We start from the raw sequence: 20,009 nt of genomic DNA on the forward strand, positions 1-20,009 counted from the left end.
CCTGTGCAAATCGAAATCATAAAGTAAAGCTCCTTGTGAGGAAAGTTAAACCTGGGGCAATTAGGCCACACTCCTATTGTTTTTGACCCTGACCTTGCTTTAGTTTTCATCATAGCACTTATAAATAATTCCCTGACAGTACATTACATATCAATTTGCTTATGAGTTTTGTGTGTCACTTCCCATAGAAGGTAAATGCCATCAGGCAGGGACGTTGCCTAACAGGTCCAGCACTGTGTCCCCAGTGCCTAGAACAAAGGAAGCCCTAATAGGACCTCAGCAGAGATTTGCCAAATGAACTTAGTTATGAGTTCATAGAAAAGGTTAGTGACCAGTTGTTCCCCAGAGCCCAGCCAGCTAACTCACTCCTCTCTGCTGTTTCAATTTCCTCTGATGGATTCTCCAAAGTATTCAAATAGAATGATATTTAAGTTTTGCAGTTTCCTAAGTTGAGACAGAGATTATTCTCTATACATGAATGTTCTCTATTTAAATAACAATATAATTCTTACCACTTGTTTTAAGTGATTCTAAAAGGAGGAAATCATTGGCTTTACAAGAACTTTATAATTGGAAATCTGGGTACATTTTAGCAAAGGCTAATGGACACATATTTATTTTTCTGTGGAGCTGCTTTTCTGTAGTACCTTGAAAGGAACTCTTATTAAACTTTTAAAGATATTCAAAACAAGCTTGCTTTTATGTTTCTGAAGAAAATTAACATACTGTTTGGAGCCTTATACCAGCTTCAGTTTCATGGCCCTTAAATCATCATTTATACACTCTTGGTGTTCAGCAAAGAACAAAATATGTGTCCCACAGAATTTGTGGTTTGTTTTAAGGACGCATGAGAGTACAATTGAGAACCATGCAATTCATAACAAATTCAATCTAGACAAGACAGCACACCATTAAATGCAGCTCCACCTATTTCTCCTTTCCCACAGGAGACTGAAGAATGGAAGTCATTCGCTCAAATATGAAATTCATGAAGCACTTTAATTCTGTGACAGCCATACACCAAGGACCAGAAAAATCATTTCATCTCATAATGTCTTAGAGACCCCAGGCAAATGTAAACAGTAGATGCTGTTAAACATTAAGGATTCATTACAAGTAGTAAACAGCTAAACTGAAAATCTACTGGTTTATTTAGAATTCCATGGGATTCTAGTGGGAGATTTATTAAATTATTTACCAAACTTCAACAGGAAAAATTATCATTTATTGAACCTGAGTATACCGTTTATAGGCTTATTTATTTCACAGCGTGGTTTATATTAGGTATAAAATACGTGATAAAATAACATCTAGTGTCTACCATTAATTCACCAGTAGTAATCCATGTTAATATAAGAGTGCATTGCTTCTGTGAGCTGATCACTGGTGATTAAATATTCCTAGGATCTTGTGATAAGATTTACCTTCTGTCAGTGAGACTTGTCTGGGTCCCAGAGACCAAGGTTTGGTATTTATACAGAGAGAATGGTCCTCTGTCAATCAATGTCTTTGGAGAAAACTATCTACATAGTTTCACCATAACCGGTTCCACATAATTCATCTCCCAAACTTTCGGAATACATAGTACAAGTACTGGATATTATTCTCCTCTTAATTGAGTGTGTTCTTGCCAATGTTTACCCCATAAATTATAATCATATATGTGTGTCTGTATACACATTCAGATATTGTGCACATCTGTCCACACTCTCAGATGTTGTGAGCACCTGTATACATTCAGATATTGTGTGTGTCTGTACACATACATTGTGAGCAACTGTACGCATGGCAAAATAGAAGTAGAGAACTAGGGTTAAGACAGGTAACTCTACGAATGGCGGGAAACATATGAAGAGGTTGGAATGAACAATGCCAGTGGTGACACACAATCGTTATGCAGAAAAAGGATCCAATAACATTGTTGCAAAATTATGAGCTAGCCAAAAGTCCCAGGAGGACAGATAACCAAACAAATCTCATCTCAGATAAATCTATTTCCTGGTAGATAATGTCTTTCAGGTGATAATGGAGTATAGTAAAATGGCAAGTTATCTAAATGAGAACAACACTAATTTAAAGCAGGACCTGCGGCTACCAAAACTTAATGACAGAGGAGGTGGGAAGAGAGGGATGGGGAAAGGCTGAACACAGGAGACAGGGACAGCACAAGGTGATTATGTCTCTGCAGTGAAGGCTGGTTGAGTCAGGGTCCTGATACTTGGAAAGGGGAGGCAGAAGAGAGAATGCCTGTGTGCGAAAGTCAGAGAGAGAGAGCTGAAGATGCTATTCTGATTGGCCTTCGAGGTGGAAGAATGGGGCCACAAGCTAAGAAATACAGTCAGGCTCTAGAAGCTGGCAAAGGCAAGGAAATGGATTCTATTCTAAAGCATCCAGAAGCATCCTAGCCCTTCAGACACCTTGACTTAGCTCAGTGAAATTTTTCGTGTACAGAACTGTAAAATAACAAATCTTTATTGTTTTAAGACACTAAATGTGTGGTAATTTGTTACAACAGCTGTAGGAAACATATACACCCATTCTTACCAGGAGTAGCCTCTTTTCGTGTGAATTTTCTAGAATTATCTTACTTTATACTCATTGGGTCCAGTAAATTAGAAACAATATTTTTGGTTTGAGTAGAGTGTCTTCATCGTCTGTTCTTCCTTCCACCTCCTCAATTTAGGATTAAGTGATTTATTTATTTGTGGAGGACTTTTTTCAAGCTAGAAGGATCCAAAGAATTTACGTCATCTGCAAATCAAATTTGGCTGTTCAAATCATTAAGCCCAGTAGATATCATATTACTTTAGATAAATATTTAAGATAAATTTTAAAACAGTTTAATTATGGGGGAGAAGTTGATTTTTTCATTTAATTAGTAAGCAATTAATTCAATTTTCTTTTACCCAATTTTAAAGCCAATCTATAAATAATGGGTCTGTCAGACTAAAGATCCTGAGATTTGTTTGATAATTTGGTGATACCATTGGGAGATAAAAGTTAAGCTCTGAGGTCTCTATACAGAGAAGAAGCAAAAAATCATTTTCACAGTCCATTTCACATTCTGTCTCTGTGTGCTCCTTAAATCAATTTACATGTCCCTCAAGGAAGTGTGTCTATATATTTTGTCCATCTTAACCCAGTTAATTCCTCATCTTGTATGTTCATTCCCACTGCGATGAACAGATCAAGGGCCTCGCTGAGGGCTCTGCCCAGGGCTCCATAGCCATGGAACTTGGGCTGCCTCCTTTCTTTGCTGGCATTTGCTGCCAGTGAGAGTCTAGATCTGACATATGGCTTCAATTCACCTTCATCGAAGACTAATCAAAAAGAGATAATTTGTTTGTAATCCCCTTATTTTGTCACTTTGCTTTAAAAACAAACTAACGAGAAAAGCACCACAATACACGGTCAAGTTTTGGAATCAAACTGGAGTTATACACTGGCTCTCAGTCTCCCTGACGTGGGACCTTGGACAACTACATGTCTTCCAGCTCCCTTTTCTCACCTATGTAAGGGGCGAAGTAACAGCGTTAATTTTAGGTGCTTGTTATGAGGATTAAACGAGATTCTATCTTCAAAGCTTTTACATAGCTCTGGCCTTTATCAATTGCTCAATAAAATGCCACTGTCACTCTTACAGCTCATAAGTAACTGTTTGAGTGCAAGACATGTTCCTTAAAGTCTTTGAGTGGCACCTTCTTCATCTGTGAAGTAAGGGAATTTAACTAGATAATAATCTATCATCTCCCGTTTAGTAGTGAAATTCTAAGAACAATAGAAATATAAATTGCACAGTTGCAAAGTGAAGGGATATTTAGGTAACAGGATATGAAAGGACAATGATGTATTTAGATTTGTTTCTAAAACTATCTTTTATTAATAGTCACTTTCGTATTCTCTATAAGGTTCTATTGTGCCATAGATCATTTGGGATTATATTTATATATGACATTTCTTCAATCAAAATTTATAATAAAATGAAAGCTATAATTTATTGTTTATGGCAGGCATTATTCTGAATGTTTTCTGTGTATTCATTCATCTGATCTTTGAAAAATCCTAATATATATGTATACACACACATACATATATATACATATATATACACACACATATACATTGGGAAAGTTTTATATATATAAAAAAATATATAATACATATATTTATCCCTAACATGAGATCTTTGTAAATGTATTATATATTATAATTTATATTATATATTAATATATAATTATAATTAATTAATATAAGACCCTAATATATATGATATATATAAACATAGGAAGTGTATATGTATATATATAATAGATTAGGAAACTCAAGCAGAACTTTCTTGATGTAATTATTCAATAAAATTTTACTTTATCATTAAGTTCTATCCTGGCAGGACAAAACTGATTTGTGATCTAATTCTCCCTTTCTACCTTTATACTTTTTTTTTTAGAACACACTGGAGTTTTAGAACATACCTGAAATTTTAATTTGAAAGTCATTTTAAATATCTAGGAATTTTTAATCAACTTTTAAAGAGTCTAACAGGGTCTAAATTAAGGGGTAGAGTTACAAATACAGGCATTAAACAGATGACTATGTTAATATGAGACGCAAGTGCTGACAAAGTTTCAATCATTTTGAAAGGGAAAACATGCTAAATAGAGTGAAATAAGAGAAATATGTCCAAGAAAAATGAAAACTCCAGCACAGTGTTGCTCAATAAAAATATAAGTTGAAGAATACATGTGAGTCACATATATTATTTTACATTTTCTAGAAACCACATTAAAAGAACTTTTGAAAATGGGTGAAATTAATTTTAGTAATATGTTAAACATACTACATCCAAAATATTTTCATTTCAACATGAAATCAATATTAAAAATTATTAATGAAATATTTTATGCTATTTTTGTCCCATTTAGTCAGTGAAATCCAGTGTATTTTTGATACTTACAACAATTCAGACCATCTACATGTCAAGTGCTCAACAGCTACATGTAACTAGTGATTAACAAGTTGGAAAAGACAGGTTTATGTTCATCTAAACTGCGGCTAATGTCTAAAGTGTAAGACTAGGTTAATCTACGGTAACCATGTATTTACTTCTATTTTGAGATTCAAGAATTGTTTTAATAAGCTACTTCTAGTTTACATAGAATTCACTGCTTGCTACAGGTTTGTGTTTCACAAGTATTGCGATTGCATGAGGGAGGAGAAAGAACACCGGGCAGAGACAGAAGGCCTGGAATCAAGTCTGGCTTGATTAAGTCACTTAAAATGCATACAGCTCATTTTTTTCATATCTAAATGAGGAATATTACATGTTCTCTTTACTTCCCTGCATTGTTTTGAGGATTAAATGAAATAATTTCAATGAACTTGTAGAAGAAAATGTGATATAAAAAATAGTAACTGTGACTGTTGTTGAGATAATGTTGGTGATGATGATGATGATGTCAGCATTGTTGTTCTTTTTAGACTAAAATCTATATAAAATAATCATTCCACAGGAAAATAATTCTAAAAAACAGAGCCATACTTGAATCATTAAATTATAAAATTATTAAAAGTAGAATTACCGACCAGTTACATATTTATTGAATTTGCTTAACAGATGCCCTTATTTCATTTATTCACCAAAATTAGATCTTTAGTTCTAAAAATACATCAAGAGCCAAAGGAGGTAAGCATGAAGAACATAATGAGAATGGTGATTTATATTTCTAAGAGCTGCATGAAATGCAAGTTTATTATAGGCAAGGGAAAAGTCATTTTGACTATATTATCATAAGAAATCATTATGTCAACATTTTGGTCAATGAAATAGGTAAACTAGAGAGATATTATATTTTACCAGAAAGCAGGGAATTTTAAGGAGAAACAGTTTAATTAATTAATAATTGTCATTAACTGGATAAACAATTCATTTATTCTCAACCAGTTTATCACAGACATCAAATCCTCTTCTTAAGTAAGAGTACAAGATTCTATGCTAGAAGGTAGTTAAAGAATTTTAGGAAAAGTGTACAAAGACATAAATTGTATTTAGCCTTGCTTTTTTTTAAATTCTTTTATTTATTTAATTTTTTTTTTTTTTTTGAGGAAGATTAGCCCTGAGCTAACATCTGCTGCCAATCCTCCTGTTTTTACTGAGGAAGACTGGCCCTGAGCTAATATCCGTGCCCATCTCCCTCTACTTTATATGTGGGATGCCTACCACAGCATGGCTTGCCAAGCGGTGCCATGTCGGCAACCAGCATCCGAACCAGCGAACCCCGGGCCACCAAAGCAGAACATGCGAACTTAACCGCTGGGCCACCGGGCTGGCCCCTAGCCTTCACTTTTGATGAGAGAAATGTCAGGCACAGAATCATGAGAGAAACATCTGGATTAACTCTCATTTTTAGAAGGTTTTTCAAAACTTCTCTGTGTATTAGTCAAGGTAAAGCAAGGAATATTTACTTGATTTTAAAAACAACAACAACAACAGTATATTGTAAGGTTCTACATCAAAGAATAATAAACAGGTAAAGAATTGTATCTAAGGACAAAATACATCCTTTATCCTTTGGTTTGGTTTAGTTAGAAGAATTGTCTTTTCAAATGAAATACTTTGTAGAACCCCAATATGTAAAGCAAACTCAAGTGATATTTTATTAGTGTAAGTTTAATTTTATTTTCATATTTATAGTTTCTTATTCAGGACTGGCCTGGTGGTGTAGTAGTTAAGTTTGCATTCTGCTTTGGCAGCCCGGGGTTCACAGGTTCAGATCCCGGACTTGGACCTACACAAGGTTCATCAAGCCATGCTGTGGTGGCATCCCACATACAAAATAGAGGAAGTTTGGTGACAGATGTTAGCTCAGGGCCAATCTTCCTCACCAAAAAAAATAATAATTTATATTTTCTTATTAATATCCGTCAATAAGAAGGCAGTTTTGATCAATTAAAATATTTAAAATAAGTCTAAGATTATTATCAATCTTGGGGTATTATTCTCTCTGTGTTTGTACCTTTATATATGAATAACTATAAATATTAGGATAAACCATATGAAATTCCTGATATTGACCAATTTTAATCAGCAAAAATGACATCATGTAGTTCAACCTAATGGTAATAACTGTGTTTGTTTGTTTCTTAAATATCTTTGCTTGTGATCTTTCCATTCCGTTTAATGTACAGCATCCAGAAACTTGAAATAAAAATATGATGAAATTTGTTTCAAAATTCAATCGCTAACAATATCAAGAATTTGCTCACACAATCATAGGAGTCATACAACTAAAACTGTTTTATTCAAGCTTCCAACTCTCACTAAAAAACACTGTAAAGGATGTATATCAAGTAGAAGGAAAATTATATCACATCAATGGGCTGTGTTGCAAGAAGAAATGTGAGAAAATGTACTGGCACATAAGTGGGTAAATTAAAAAAATAACTCAGTATACAATATAATAATATTTTCTGATTTGGGAGGGATTAAAACTAGGAGACTAGATAACGGTAATATGTAAGTTGGGAGGCAGGTGATCCCAGTAAACTGCTATAAGGTCTTATATCATTCTGCAGCATGATCAAGATATTGATGAACTTCAGATGTCATTAAGATAGGCAGGCATGTTACAATAGCTTGAGTAATTACTAAAACAATGGACATATGGCGTAGAACTTCCAAACAAATAAAGGGATAAAATGGAATGAGGGAAAAATCCTTCATTAATCTAAAGTAAGAGAAGAAAGAAGGGAAAAAAAGAGAGAGAAAGCAATACCTACAGCGCATGAATAAGAAGACAGCAATAAATGCACATATATTAGAAATCATGTGAATGTAAATGGGCTAAACCCTCTAGTCTAGTTAGTTATACGAAATTGCCGTCCTGGTTTTAAAACATCCAGCAGCTGTCTGCTACTTATAGGAGGTACATCTAAATTTAAAGACTCTGAGGAATTGAAAGACAAAGGACATATCAGGTAAACATTAACTAAAAGAAAATGGGTATGGAAATAATAATATTAGACAAAATGACTTTAAGACAAAAATAAGTCACACAAATAGTAATAGTTTAATACTAAGCATAATAGCAATTGAATTCACTAAGTATACAATTCTAAACTAGTATAAAGCTAAAAACATAATTTCAAAATATATAATGTAAAAAATGACAACTACAAGATGAAAAATAGGCAAGTTCACCATCAGAGTGGAAGGATGATGTACCTTTTATACCAGCAGCAGAAGGCTTAGCAGGGATATAGAACATTTAAACAACACAATTAGCAACCTTGATCTAATATACACAATATCTACATGGTCTTCTTGAATTCCTTGCCCTCTTTTCCAGAGGAAGGGGGAAAGCTGACTGCACAACTCCCTGTTTCCACGAATACATCTAGTCTTCTGCTCACATAGACTGCCAGAGCAGTGTGGGAATGATGGAGGCACAGTCAGTTCTTGACAAGCCCCATGGATACTCCTGGCTGGCTCCCTTTCTAACTAAGGGGTGCATAGTGCCCGAAAATCCATGACAGCAAGTAAAGTCCAATTCCACATTCTATCATGCTTAAAATGATTGCCGAAACTATCCCAAACAGGACAGTGCCAATACACGTTACACACATCCTTGTCATCGCACTGTACGCTATTCTGCCATTAGAAGAACTATGCCAAAGAGACATCGTTGGCATTTCACTGAGCTAGCACTTAGCCGCCTGGTTTTAAGTGATCAGACAAGTGAACTCCTGAATTTTAATCCAATGACACTGTGCAGAGTTAAACAATCCCTAATCATTAGTATCTTCTCAAGATTTTCAAACACTGCATATGCATAGAAATAGGGGATGTGTTGAGAGCTGGGGTATAGTCTACACAAAAGGAGGTTATTAACCTCGCCATTTCAATGTGTTTAAAACTGATTCACAGGTATTATGAGAGTGTATGTTGGGTTTTATTAATTTTTTAGATAGTTAAAAAGACAGTTAAAAATAAAATCAGGGGCCCGCCTGGTGGTATAGCGGTTAAGTTCACACGCTCTGCGTGGACAGCCCAGGGTTTGCAGGTTCAGATCCCAGGTGCAGACCACACACCGCTTATCAAGCCATGCTGTGGCAGGCATCCCACATATAAAATAGAGGAAGATGGGCACGGATGTTAGCTCAGGGCCAATCTTCCTCAGCAAAAAGAGGAGGATTGGCAGCAGATGTTAGCTCAGGGTTAATCTTCCTCAACTAAAATTAATTAATTAATTAATTAATTTAATTAAATCAGATATTAACTATAGTAAAACCCCCTGAAGCACTCTCAGCAGAGCACAGTTAAGAAAACCACCAGTCTATGATACAGAGAATTGCTACATGAATACTTATACAGGAAAAGCAAAATACACTTACAATGAATATTTCCTACTAATGAGTTCATTTCAGCCATCATGTGTTTATTCATCATGCCAGTCACTCTGGGGTCATATTCTGCCACCAAGTTTTATAATCCAAGAACATTCACAAATAACAACATATACACACACGCGCGCACACACACCCCATGGATGACCCAGTGTGTTTAAGTACTATGTATAGTAAAAGTTTCTGAAGAAATTTATTCATTGATCGGTTATTAATTCAAGTAATATTTTTAAAGCTTCTACCAAGTGTCAGGCATCATATTAGATACTGGAGATGCAACACTGACCCAGACAGACAAGATTTCTGCTCTCATGGAGCTTGCATCCTAATTTAGGAGACAGGCAAAATCAAGAAAAGAATGAATGAATGAGATAGTTTCAAAGAGTGCCAAATTCCTTGAAGAAAATGAAACAAGACTGTCTACTAGGCGCGGTTTTGCAGCTTCAGCACTGCTGATAGATTGTGCCAGGTAATTGTTGCTGTGGGGGCTGTGCTGTGCATGGTAGGATGTTTAGTTGCATCCCCAGCTTCCACCCACTAGATACCAATAGCACCTTCTCAGTTATGACAGCCAACAATATCTCCAGACATTGCCAAATGTCCCCTGGGGGAAAAATCATCACCAGTAGAAACTGCTGTACAAGAAGGACTGGAATGAGAGTGGGATTTTCTTTATTATTATTGGATGGTCAGGAAAGACTTTGAGGGCTTAAAAAAAAAAGCAAGCCAACCAGGAAATGATTTTGGAAGAAAGTTTTCCAGGCAGAGTGAATAGTAAGTCCTAAGGCAATAAGGTGATAATGAACTTGGAGTCCTAAAGGAACAGACAGAAGGCTCGTGTGACTAAAGCATAGAAGTAGGAGAGGGTATCAGAGAGGTGACAAGAATAGATCACAAGATCACATAGAGCCTTACAGGCTATGGCAGAGAGTTGAGATCTGTTTTTAAGTATTTTGAGAGGTTTCGATGAAGAAGAGAATCTCTGATTAGCTGTGAAGAAAGAAACATTCCTAACTAGACCTTTAAAGGTAGATAGGCCTGGATTTTTACAGGCTGGGATGAAAGACAGAAGTATTCCAGGTAGTGATAAGGGATCAGAGATGAGAAAACCTGACTGGGGTGGGGCAGGGGATGTACAGAAATGGAATTCCAGAATTGTCAGAAATGTAGAATCTAATGCAGGAAGAAGGAACTTTTGAGGGACATCTACCATTCCAACTACCGCTGGGACAACAGCTCAGAGGAAATCTCTCAAGGAGAGTGTGTTCTAAGCAACATATTGGCAGCAGCTGTGAGCTGTGGGACCCACCGCATGTGTATGGACTCTGCCCGAGTCCCAAACATGCCCCTTAGGGAGTGGTGGCCCAAAGCCAAGCTCAGGGCCAGCTACCCAACAGGAGCCAGAGACCAACAACCCGAGATAGGGGACTAACAGCACAACGATGCAATGACTTGATTCCAAAATATTCTTGTTAGAGGCTTACAGAGCCAACACTTCCAGACCAATGGAGACAAAGATAATAAACTTTAGCTCTTTCTTCCAACTTCCTCATTGTTGTATTATCACTACTGTTTTTTAAGTATTGGCATGTGTAAGGCATTTTTCTAAATTTCTTCTCTTCATTTTCTCATTTAATCTTCTGAACAATCCTATGAAGTAGATTGTCTTATTTTCAGCATTAAATAAAAGGGGCCACTGGAGCCTAGAGATGTTCTGTTACTTGCTCGTGGAATCTGAAATCTAAGCAGTCTGACTCAAGTCCCATCTCTCAATCACCACAGAACACTGAGATAAAGCAATCAGTATCATATACTGCTCAGATGAAGGAAATGACAAAGATGAAATCACTTGCCAAAGGCCATACCCAGCGAATGCCTGTTTGAGGAACAATTGGTAATAAATTGCTAGTGTTTGAACACCTACCTGTGCCAGTTATTTTTCTAAGCACTGTATATGAATTATCTTGTTTAATCATCATGAAAAGCTGTGATAAAGGTCTTATTAGTTGTCTCAATTCATAAATGAGGAACCTGCAGGCTAGAGATCTAAAGTAACTTGTCCGAAGTCACACAGCCAGCTAGTCGAATTGAGATTGTAATTTAGGCACTAAAATACCCAGGCCTTCACTCCTAACACTAAATCATAGAACCCAGCTCTCTCCCAACAACAAGGAACTGTTTTAGCCACTCTTCTACTGTTATTTGGTAAAAATAAGATGTATGATTTAAAATAATCAAGTGGCAGACTGCTGTTATCTACGTGTTAGCACACTTCTCACACCACCAGTGTGACATAACAGATTGACCCAATCTGTTGGTGACCCAACCTGTTGAAAAGTGTGTATTCTCAAACAAGAAAATTGGAGGTATTAAAAGGCATCTCTCAGGCTGGCTCAGTGGCATAGTGGTTAAGTTCACACACTCTGCCTCAGTGGCCCAGGGTTCACGGGTTCAGATCCCAGGCGTGGACCTACACACCAACCAACAAGCCATGCTATGGCGGCATCTACATATAAAATAGAAGATTGGCAGGGATGTTAGTTCAGTGACAATCTTCCTCAAGCAAAAAGAGGAAGATTGGCTAATAGATGTTAGGTCAGGGCCAATCTTCCTCACCAAAAAAATAAATAAATAAAAGGCATCTGACATGAAGCCGTGAAAGAAAGCCAGTAACTGGCATCAGAAGTTGCAGATTTCAGTCCAACTGTATCATTTACAAGCCCGGTGGCCTTGGGCAAGTCACTATAACCGCTCTGAGATTAGGGCTCTTCATTACACAAGAGGCAACATAATCCTGACCTTGGCTACCAGGCAGGTTGCAGTGCAGATCAATAAAACAATCTGCACATAGGTGGTTTATGGACTGTGCAGTGCTCTAACGACATAGGGAGGCATTCATAACAGAGATGTCGAACAGCTAGTTACAAAGATGACTCTTTACTGAACTGGGGTTAGTGCGTCTCTTCTCTGTCCTCAGGTCTTACTGACAATGGCAGTGTGCTGAAGCAGAGCTGGTACAAGCCTATGTGTTCTGGAGCTAGAGGAGAGGCGAGGTCAAAGAAGCAAGATGTTTATGCTTGTGGCAGCTGCTCAAGATAAAAACTGAAAATTCTCAGCGTTTTAAGGTATTAAATCCAACCTGTCCAGATACAACTAGTGTGAGTGAGATAAACTCTGCAGGCCCAGTAGCAACTATCTTTAAAATCTTTAATCCTGATAATTATTACTATTATAACAATAATAGTTCATGTATCAGTCAACTACTTTTGAAAACAGAATGGTCTAAGACTCATAGGCTTAAAAACATTTCTTTAGTCTCAGTTCTCTAACTGCATATTAGCTGAGGATTGGTTCATCTAGACTGGGCTCAGACAGGCAGCTCAGACTGCAGGCCCACTTGGCCTTGGCTTCTCATGGTGAGTTGGGCTCATGTGTGTTCGTTCTGGAACCCAGGAAAAGGGGCAGCAGCTACCTAGGAGAAAGGCTTGTTCAGGGCAATGGCAGAAGTGCAAAGTGCACGTGTGTGAGCACATTTCAGGCCTCTGATCTACGCTACCCACGTCAGTCATATTCACTACACACTCACCAAGCAGCTACGTACTGAGAGCTTTATCCCCGCTCTTTCGTAGAATCTTCACGACAATCCTGTGAAGCAGGGCCCATTTTTATCCTCATTTTAAAGACAAGGAAATGGAGGTAAAGAGAAATTAAGAAACCTTGCAATATCCTGCAGCTAGTAAACAACAGAGTCAGGATTCCAGAGTAGGCAGTGCGACTCCAGGTACTATAAGATTTGACAGTACATTCTACTGACTGCTTAAATCTTAGTCCATCAACACTGCAATTAAAATGGGGCTAGTTTTGGGCTGGCCTGGTGGAGTAGGGCCAATCTTCCTCAGCAAAAATGGAGGATTGGCGGTGGATGTTAGCTAAGGGCTAATCTTCCTCACCAAAAGAAAAGGGGGCTAGTTTCAAAGTATTGAATATATCTGGGTTCCCATACCATGTCACTAAAAATTATGTGAATTTTGTTTTATTTATATCATGAAATATTTGCTAGGCACAAAGCATATATATAACATGCATCTACCACATGATGCCTAATAAGATGAAGACATGAAATCACCACCCAAGAACTAGATTATTACCAATATCCTTGTATGTTCCTTCTCTGTGTCGACTTTCTGTCCCCTCCCTGAAGATAACCAGTATCTTAAATTTTATATTTATCATTCTCTTGATTTTTTAAGCATAGATTGATCACTTATGTCTGTATCAAATAGTTTTGCTTGGTTGAACCCTCAGCTCTGCTGCCACATGAATCTCTATAGTTAATTCATTTTTTATTGTTATATAATAGTGCATTTAGTGAATATATCAAAATATCTCAATTATCCTACCAATGAATATTGGCTTGCTTTTAATGTTATGCCATTAAAAATAAGGTTCTACGGACAATCTCACCAGTAATGTGTGAGGGATCCTGTTGTTCTACATCCTTGCCAAGAGTTGGCATTGTCACATCCCATAATTTTGGGGACATAAAACAATATTTTATTGTGATATTAATTTGCATTTCCCTGCTTACTAAGAAGGCTTAGCATAGTGTCATTAGGCAATCCACCACATATGTTTTCTGTCCTATGAACTGCTTATTCATGACCCTGGTAAGCTTTCCTGTTGGGTTATTTATCTTCTTTATTGATTCATATCAATTGTGTATATATTATATACAGCAGATTTATATAAACTTTGTCCGTTATATGTATTACTAATATCTTCTCTCAGCTTGTTTCTTGTCTTTTCCTTCTCTTTATGGTAAATAATGAAAAGACTTCTCAATCTTTTCCTTCAAGTTGTACTGGGTTGAATAGTGTCCCCCCAAAATTCACGTCCACTCAGAACATGTGAGTGTGACCTTATTTGGAAGTAGTGTCTTTGCAGATAGGATCAAGTTAAGATGAGGTCACAGTGGATTAGGGTGGGCGCGATACCCAATTCTTCTAAGTGGGAGATTTGGACAGACAGAGAGAGGAGACACAAGGAAGAAGGCCATGTGACAACCAAGGCAGACAGTGGAATGATGCCACTGCAAGCCAGGGAACACCAAGGAACGCCATAAGTCACAGAGGCTAGGAGCAGGCAAGGAATGGTTCTTCCCCAGAGCATTCAAAAGACACGTGGGGTGTGGTGCTGCGGGCCACCTGACCCGCCACGCCGCGGCTGCCAGTCTCAGCTCTGGTCTGATGTGGGTCTGGACCCGCACACGGTCCCGATGTGTAGCCGACCCCAGGCTAAGATGGAGCAGGAGGCCGAGGGGCTGAGCCACTGGCAGGTGGCTCAGCAGCAGCTGGAGGAGGATGCTGACAAGTTAATGTCCATCTTGGACATGTCTCCGTTTCCCGGAAGCAGTGGCGTGCACACCTCTTGGAACCATGGCCTGCCAGTCATTCAACACGTCCCTCAGTGCACAGAGGTGGAGAGGATCCCCTTGGTCTTTGTAGAGGCACCTAGGCAGAATGAGAGTGAAATGGGGCCACAGTTTAGTATGTTGCTGCCTGAGCGTGGTGTGAGCTACTACCCCCAAGTGACTCTTACTCCTTCCCAGATGATTTACTGTTGGGGAGTGTCTCCCTCCCAACCAGGAATGATGATTTTCAAGGAACCCCAGACGATGCCTTTAGGAGAGTCCGGTATTCCAGGGGTGGCCATGCCCTTCAGTGGGAATCTAAGGATGCCCCCCAGTGGGCTAGTCCCAGCTCCTAGTGGAACCTCAACAATGTCCCACATCAGGGCATCAACCATGCCTTATTCTGGCCCCCCAACAGTACCTTCTAACAGAGACTCTTTAACACCTGAAATGTTATTGTCCCCAACCATGCCTTCCACTGAGGCCCAGGCAACACTCCCCTCTTTGGCTCAGATGTTAGCTGCTAGAGATCCCCGCGACCTTGGGATGTCCCCAGCTGGCTCTCCAACATTGCTGGCATTAGAATCCCAGGACACTCTTCTGAGCCAGCCAGCCTCCCAGGAAGACCTCTTCCTACCCAAGCAGCCCATACCTGCTCCGTAGAGAGCAGAGCAGAATTTCAGACCCCAGGAAAGGGCTCCCAGGAGGAGATCCCCAGTTTCAAGGCCTTACCACTGTCAGTATGAGAACTGTGGAAAAGCATATACTAAGCACTCCCACCTTGTGAGTCACCAACGCAAACACACAGGTGAGAGGCCCTATAAATGCATGTGGGAAGGCTGCACGTGGTCTTTCTTTCGTTCCGATGAGCTTGGACGACACATGCGGATACACACCAGATATCGACCGTATAGATGTGATCAGTGCGGCCGACAGTTCATGAGATCTGACCATCTCAGGCAACACCACAGGACTCATCTGCAGGTGCTAGGATCCTCAGACGCACAGGCCAGCAATGGACAGATGCCTGGTCCTCCTGCTCCTGGTCTTTAGGTCAATCTCCTCTTCCTCTCATTTTGGCATATCCACCCAGATCCTGCCTGCCTCTGACCAGCTAGTCTCTTTGGTAGGTGTAGGCGTAGAGGAAGACAGAGATTATGAGGCAGTGTCGAAGCCCACATGAGCTCTGGACCCGGTCAGGGACTCCTCAAAAACTGTCTTCTGCCGAGTTTAGCCACATGGGAAGACGGAGCAAAGTAGAGATTGGGAGCTTTATTAAAAAGCTCTTTATCATATGTCACTCCCCAGCTTGAAACCCTTTAGTGATTCTCCTTTGCCTACTACGTAAGAGCCAAGTGCCTTAGCTTGGTTGTCCATGGTTTCCAGGGCCAAGCTATGTCCAGATTCTGAATTTACCACTTACTAACCAGATGACCTTGGGAAAGGTCTTTGAGCACTATGCTGTGTTTCCTCTTCTGGTAAATGAGAACAGTATTGGACCATTCAGGACACATCTATGCACCGAATCAGATTCCCTCCGGTACTCACCAGCCACATGCTCAGAGTTTCTGTCTCTTTCCACCACTTCCAGACTTGGATGGAATGCCCCACTACAGGGCATGGGATCTGGGATCTCAAGTAGCCACCAGCAACCCAGAAGTGTGGGGGAGTCACTGCTCCTGGGGTAGAGTTTGACTAGTGAAGATGGGAGAGAGCCAGGCAGATAGATTCCCTCTTCTTCCCTCCCTTGCCTGAATTGCTGCAAGGCACCATTTCTCCAAACAGTACAGCTAATGGGGAGAACTCCCAAGCAGCCAGTGACACACCTGCAGTGACTCTTGGACTTTAGTCATGAATCAGGACCCAGCCTGCTGTCAGCTTGCATTACCCCTAGCTCTTCCCTGCCTCGCTTCCCTTTTCTCACTCTCAATGCCTCGGGTTTGCACCACCCAAATAAAACATCAGTACTTTGTTCTCTTTTTAGGCTCTGTTTCCTAGTGACTTTGGGGTGGAGGACATTAGACTGGGGCAGAGAAGGACGAACCCCACTGTAACTTCCCCTGCTCCCCAACCCCAAGTCCAGGTACCTGGACTTCCACATACGAGGTGTTAAAGGCCCTGTCCTGCCCTGCTGCTCCCCCAGGGGGAGGGGCATAATAACTATCCTGGTCATCAGCCAGCCAGTTAAAAACCTCATTTCTGGACTTAGAAGGCAATCATTTTATTGACCGGCAACTAATGGAAAGGAACTTGTGCAAGCTCTCAAGTGGCAGAGCTGGGGTCCCAACCAGACTCTGTCTACTCCGGAGAGGATGCCTTTTACAGGTGTTTTCTGCACCCAGTCCAGTGCCAAGCACTGCCAGGGGATGGCCACAGAAGGATGGTCAGGTCTGGTTCCCATGGTGAAGAAACCGCCTTGGTCTAGGGGCTGAGAGGAGCACGTAGGTGCGGTGGCCATGCGGAGGAGGTGCTCCAATGGGGAAGGTCAGGCTTTCTGGGGAAGTGAACCTTGAGTGAGTGTGTGTAACACCTAGTAATCCCTTGAATGTGGAAATAAACTGAGTAGGTGAATGAAGAGGAAAGAGCATTCCAAGCAGAGAGAACACTGAACCTGGCAGCTGCTCAGAGAGTCAACCTGAAAGCTTCCACTCATTCGACAAGTGTTCTTTGAGCCCACAACACACAGAACACCACCGCTATGGGGACTCACGAGGGGCACAGAGACGAGGAAAGGATGTGTCAGAGAAGAAAGACTTGTCAAGGAGGCGCCTGAGTCACAGCTGAGGGCTCACGGGGCTTAGCTGGACCTCCCATTTCCTGGACATCTACCCTTGGTCATGCCCTGTTCTGGACACTAAGGATTCAGGGTGTGACCATGCCTTGCTGCAGGGCAGAGGGATCGCAGACAAAAACTCTGAAGGTGTTCAATGCTGCCAAGGACAGGAGCCGAACCTCTATGGACTCAAACTTATAGGCGTGTGGGGAAGACTTGGTTGTGCCTGCCCTGCCCCCCCCACCTCCACTCTGACCTTACCCTGCATGGTCATCTTGGTCTATTCCCCTAGTGGCCCCAGCTTACCTGGGCTGGGCATCCAGGTGACTTCCACCCAAACTCCAAGCAAGGGGAGAGGATTTAAAAAAAAAAAAAAAAGCACAGGGAGTGCTATTTGTTACCCAGCTATCCCAGAGACTGAGGTTTCGAGTACCCAAAGTCTCTTTCATTCTCACCTGGGCACTAGGTCCCTTTTGTGGAGCAGGGCATCTCAGGCTCAGTGGGCCAGGGCTGGTCTCTGTCTCCTCATCCCCCATACTTGGCTCACACACAGCCCTGCAGATAGGGTCAGCAGGCCAGGTTGCTTGTTGGGATGCAAGAGAGGCCTGTTGGTGACCCATCGCTTTCACTGAGGAATGGAAGGAGGAGGATCTAGAGAGGGCAGGGGTGAGCTATGTACATTACAGTGGTGGTCGAAACAGGCCCCTGCCCTTGTGGAGGTCGCGATCTAGTGGAGGAGGGATGACAGGAATGTAGAGTGCTGTGAGGACAAGTATCAGGGACTTGCTGCATTAGAGCAAAGGAGTTAGGAAGGCATTCGCTGGGAAGTGTGGTTTGAGCTCAGAGGTAGGGACTAACTAGGAGTTAGGCAGAGAAAGAGGTGAGGCGGTGATTGGAGGAGAAGAAATCGATCTATCCTTTATCCAGCGATTACCCCATGGGAGGCTGGGGCTAAGGCTTTCCCAGTATTATCTTGTTCAACACAAGGCAGGCTGATGGGTGGGTAAGAAATTGTGCGCTCTCAAGTAAGACTAGTAGATTTCAAATCCTGTCTCTGCCAATTCCTGCCTTTGTGGCCCTGGGCAATTTACGTATCTCTTTGCTTCAGATAGCTAGTGGGGCAAGATTGATAGATTCAAGCTGAAGAGAAAGAGAATTAGTCACACTTAAAAATGGATGGAGAGTAGTAGAAAGATTTAGGAGAGAGAATTAACTCTGGTGATAATTAATTGGAGTTGATTGGTGAGGGAGTGGTCAAGGATGACTCCCGGGTTTATAGCTTGTGTTACAAGTAACAGGAGAATGAACAACTTCGTTAATTTATTTTTCTATTTTTTATTGTGATACTTATTATATGGGCAAAAAATATTTTGTATGTATACAATTTAAATAATAAAAAAACACCTGGGGTCAGCCCGGTGGTTTAGTGGTTAAGTTCTTGTGCTCCACTTTGGTGACCCAGGGTTTGCAGGTTCAAATCCTGGGCACAGACCTACACACTGCTCATCAAGCCAGGCTGTCGCAGCATCCCGCATACACAATAGAGGAAGATTGGCACAGATGTTAGCTCAGGGCCAATCATTCTCGCCAAAAAAAAAAGAAGGTAAGAAAAAGCCCCACTCATTTACCCTTTATGCCACTTAAAAAAGACATAGGAGTACATTTGAAGCCTTTGAGTGGCCCTCTCTGATCACATCCCCTCATCCTTCCCACAGAGGTAACTGCTATCATGAATTTTGGTTAATTTTGCCTTTGCCTCTCTGTTGTTTTTACCATATATGTATCTATTCTTAGTATAGTGATTGGTTTTATGTGGTTTTGAACTTCATTCTGTTTGGGGTTCATTGAGCTTCTTCAATCCTAAGGTTAACAGCCAACAAAATTTGGAAAAAATTTGAAAAAAAAACAAAAGACACGTGGGCCTGCAAACACCGTAATTTCAGACTTCTAGCCTCCAAAACTGTGAGAGAATGAATTTCTCTGTTGTAACCCTAAAGCTGTGAAGATCCTCTATAATCATCTTCTACAATTTTAAATACTTACCTTCACATACGTTTTTAATTCATGAAGTACTGATTTTGTTTATGAGCATGAGGTAGGGATCTCACTTTATTTTCTTTTATTTTTGGTTTTATTTAGTCTTCTTCTGTTTGGTTAATGAATTGTCCCAGCACCATTTGTGGAAAGGTTCATTTTCTTTTTTTGGAGGAAGATTAGCCATGAGCTAACATCTGCTGCCAACCCTCCTCTTTTTTTTTGCTGAGGAAGACTGTCTCTGAGATAACATCTGTGCCCATCTTCCTTCACTTTATATGTGGGACGCCTACCACAGCATGGCTTGCCAAGTGGTGCCATGTCTGCACCCAGGATCCAAACCGGCGAACTGCTGAAGGGAAACATGTGCACTTAACCACTGCGCCACCA

The 20,009-nt window shown here is 40.4% G+C and overlaps 1 protein-coding gene across 1 annotated transcript; it reads left to right on the forward strand.

The window, feature by feature from the left end:
- The first annotated feature begins 14,643 nt into the window (after positions 1–14,643).
- On the forward strand, positions 14,644–15,865 carry LOC124237850 (Krueppel-like factor 17). Its single transcript, XM_046657895.1, is given in 1 exon segment — positions 14,644–15,865. A coding segment is annotated over 1 exon segment (1,188 nt). The 5' UTR covers positions 14,644–14,677.
- Positions 15,866–20,009: the final 4,144 nt, after the last annotated feature.

This window comes from Equus quagga, chromosome 1 (assembly GCF_021613505.1).
Source record: "Equus quagga isolate Etosha38 chromosome 1, UCLA_HA_Equagga_1.0, whole genome shotgun sequence".
NCBI lineage: Eukaryota > Metazoa > Chordata > Mammalia > Perissodactyla > Equidae > Equus > Equus quagga.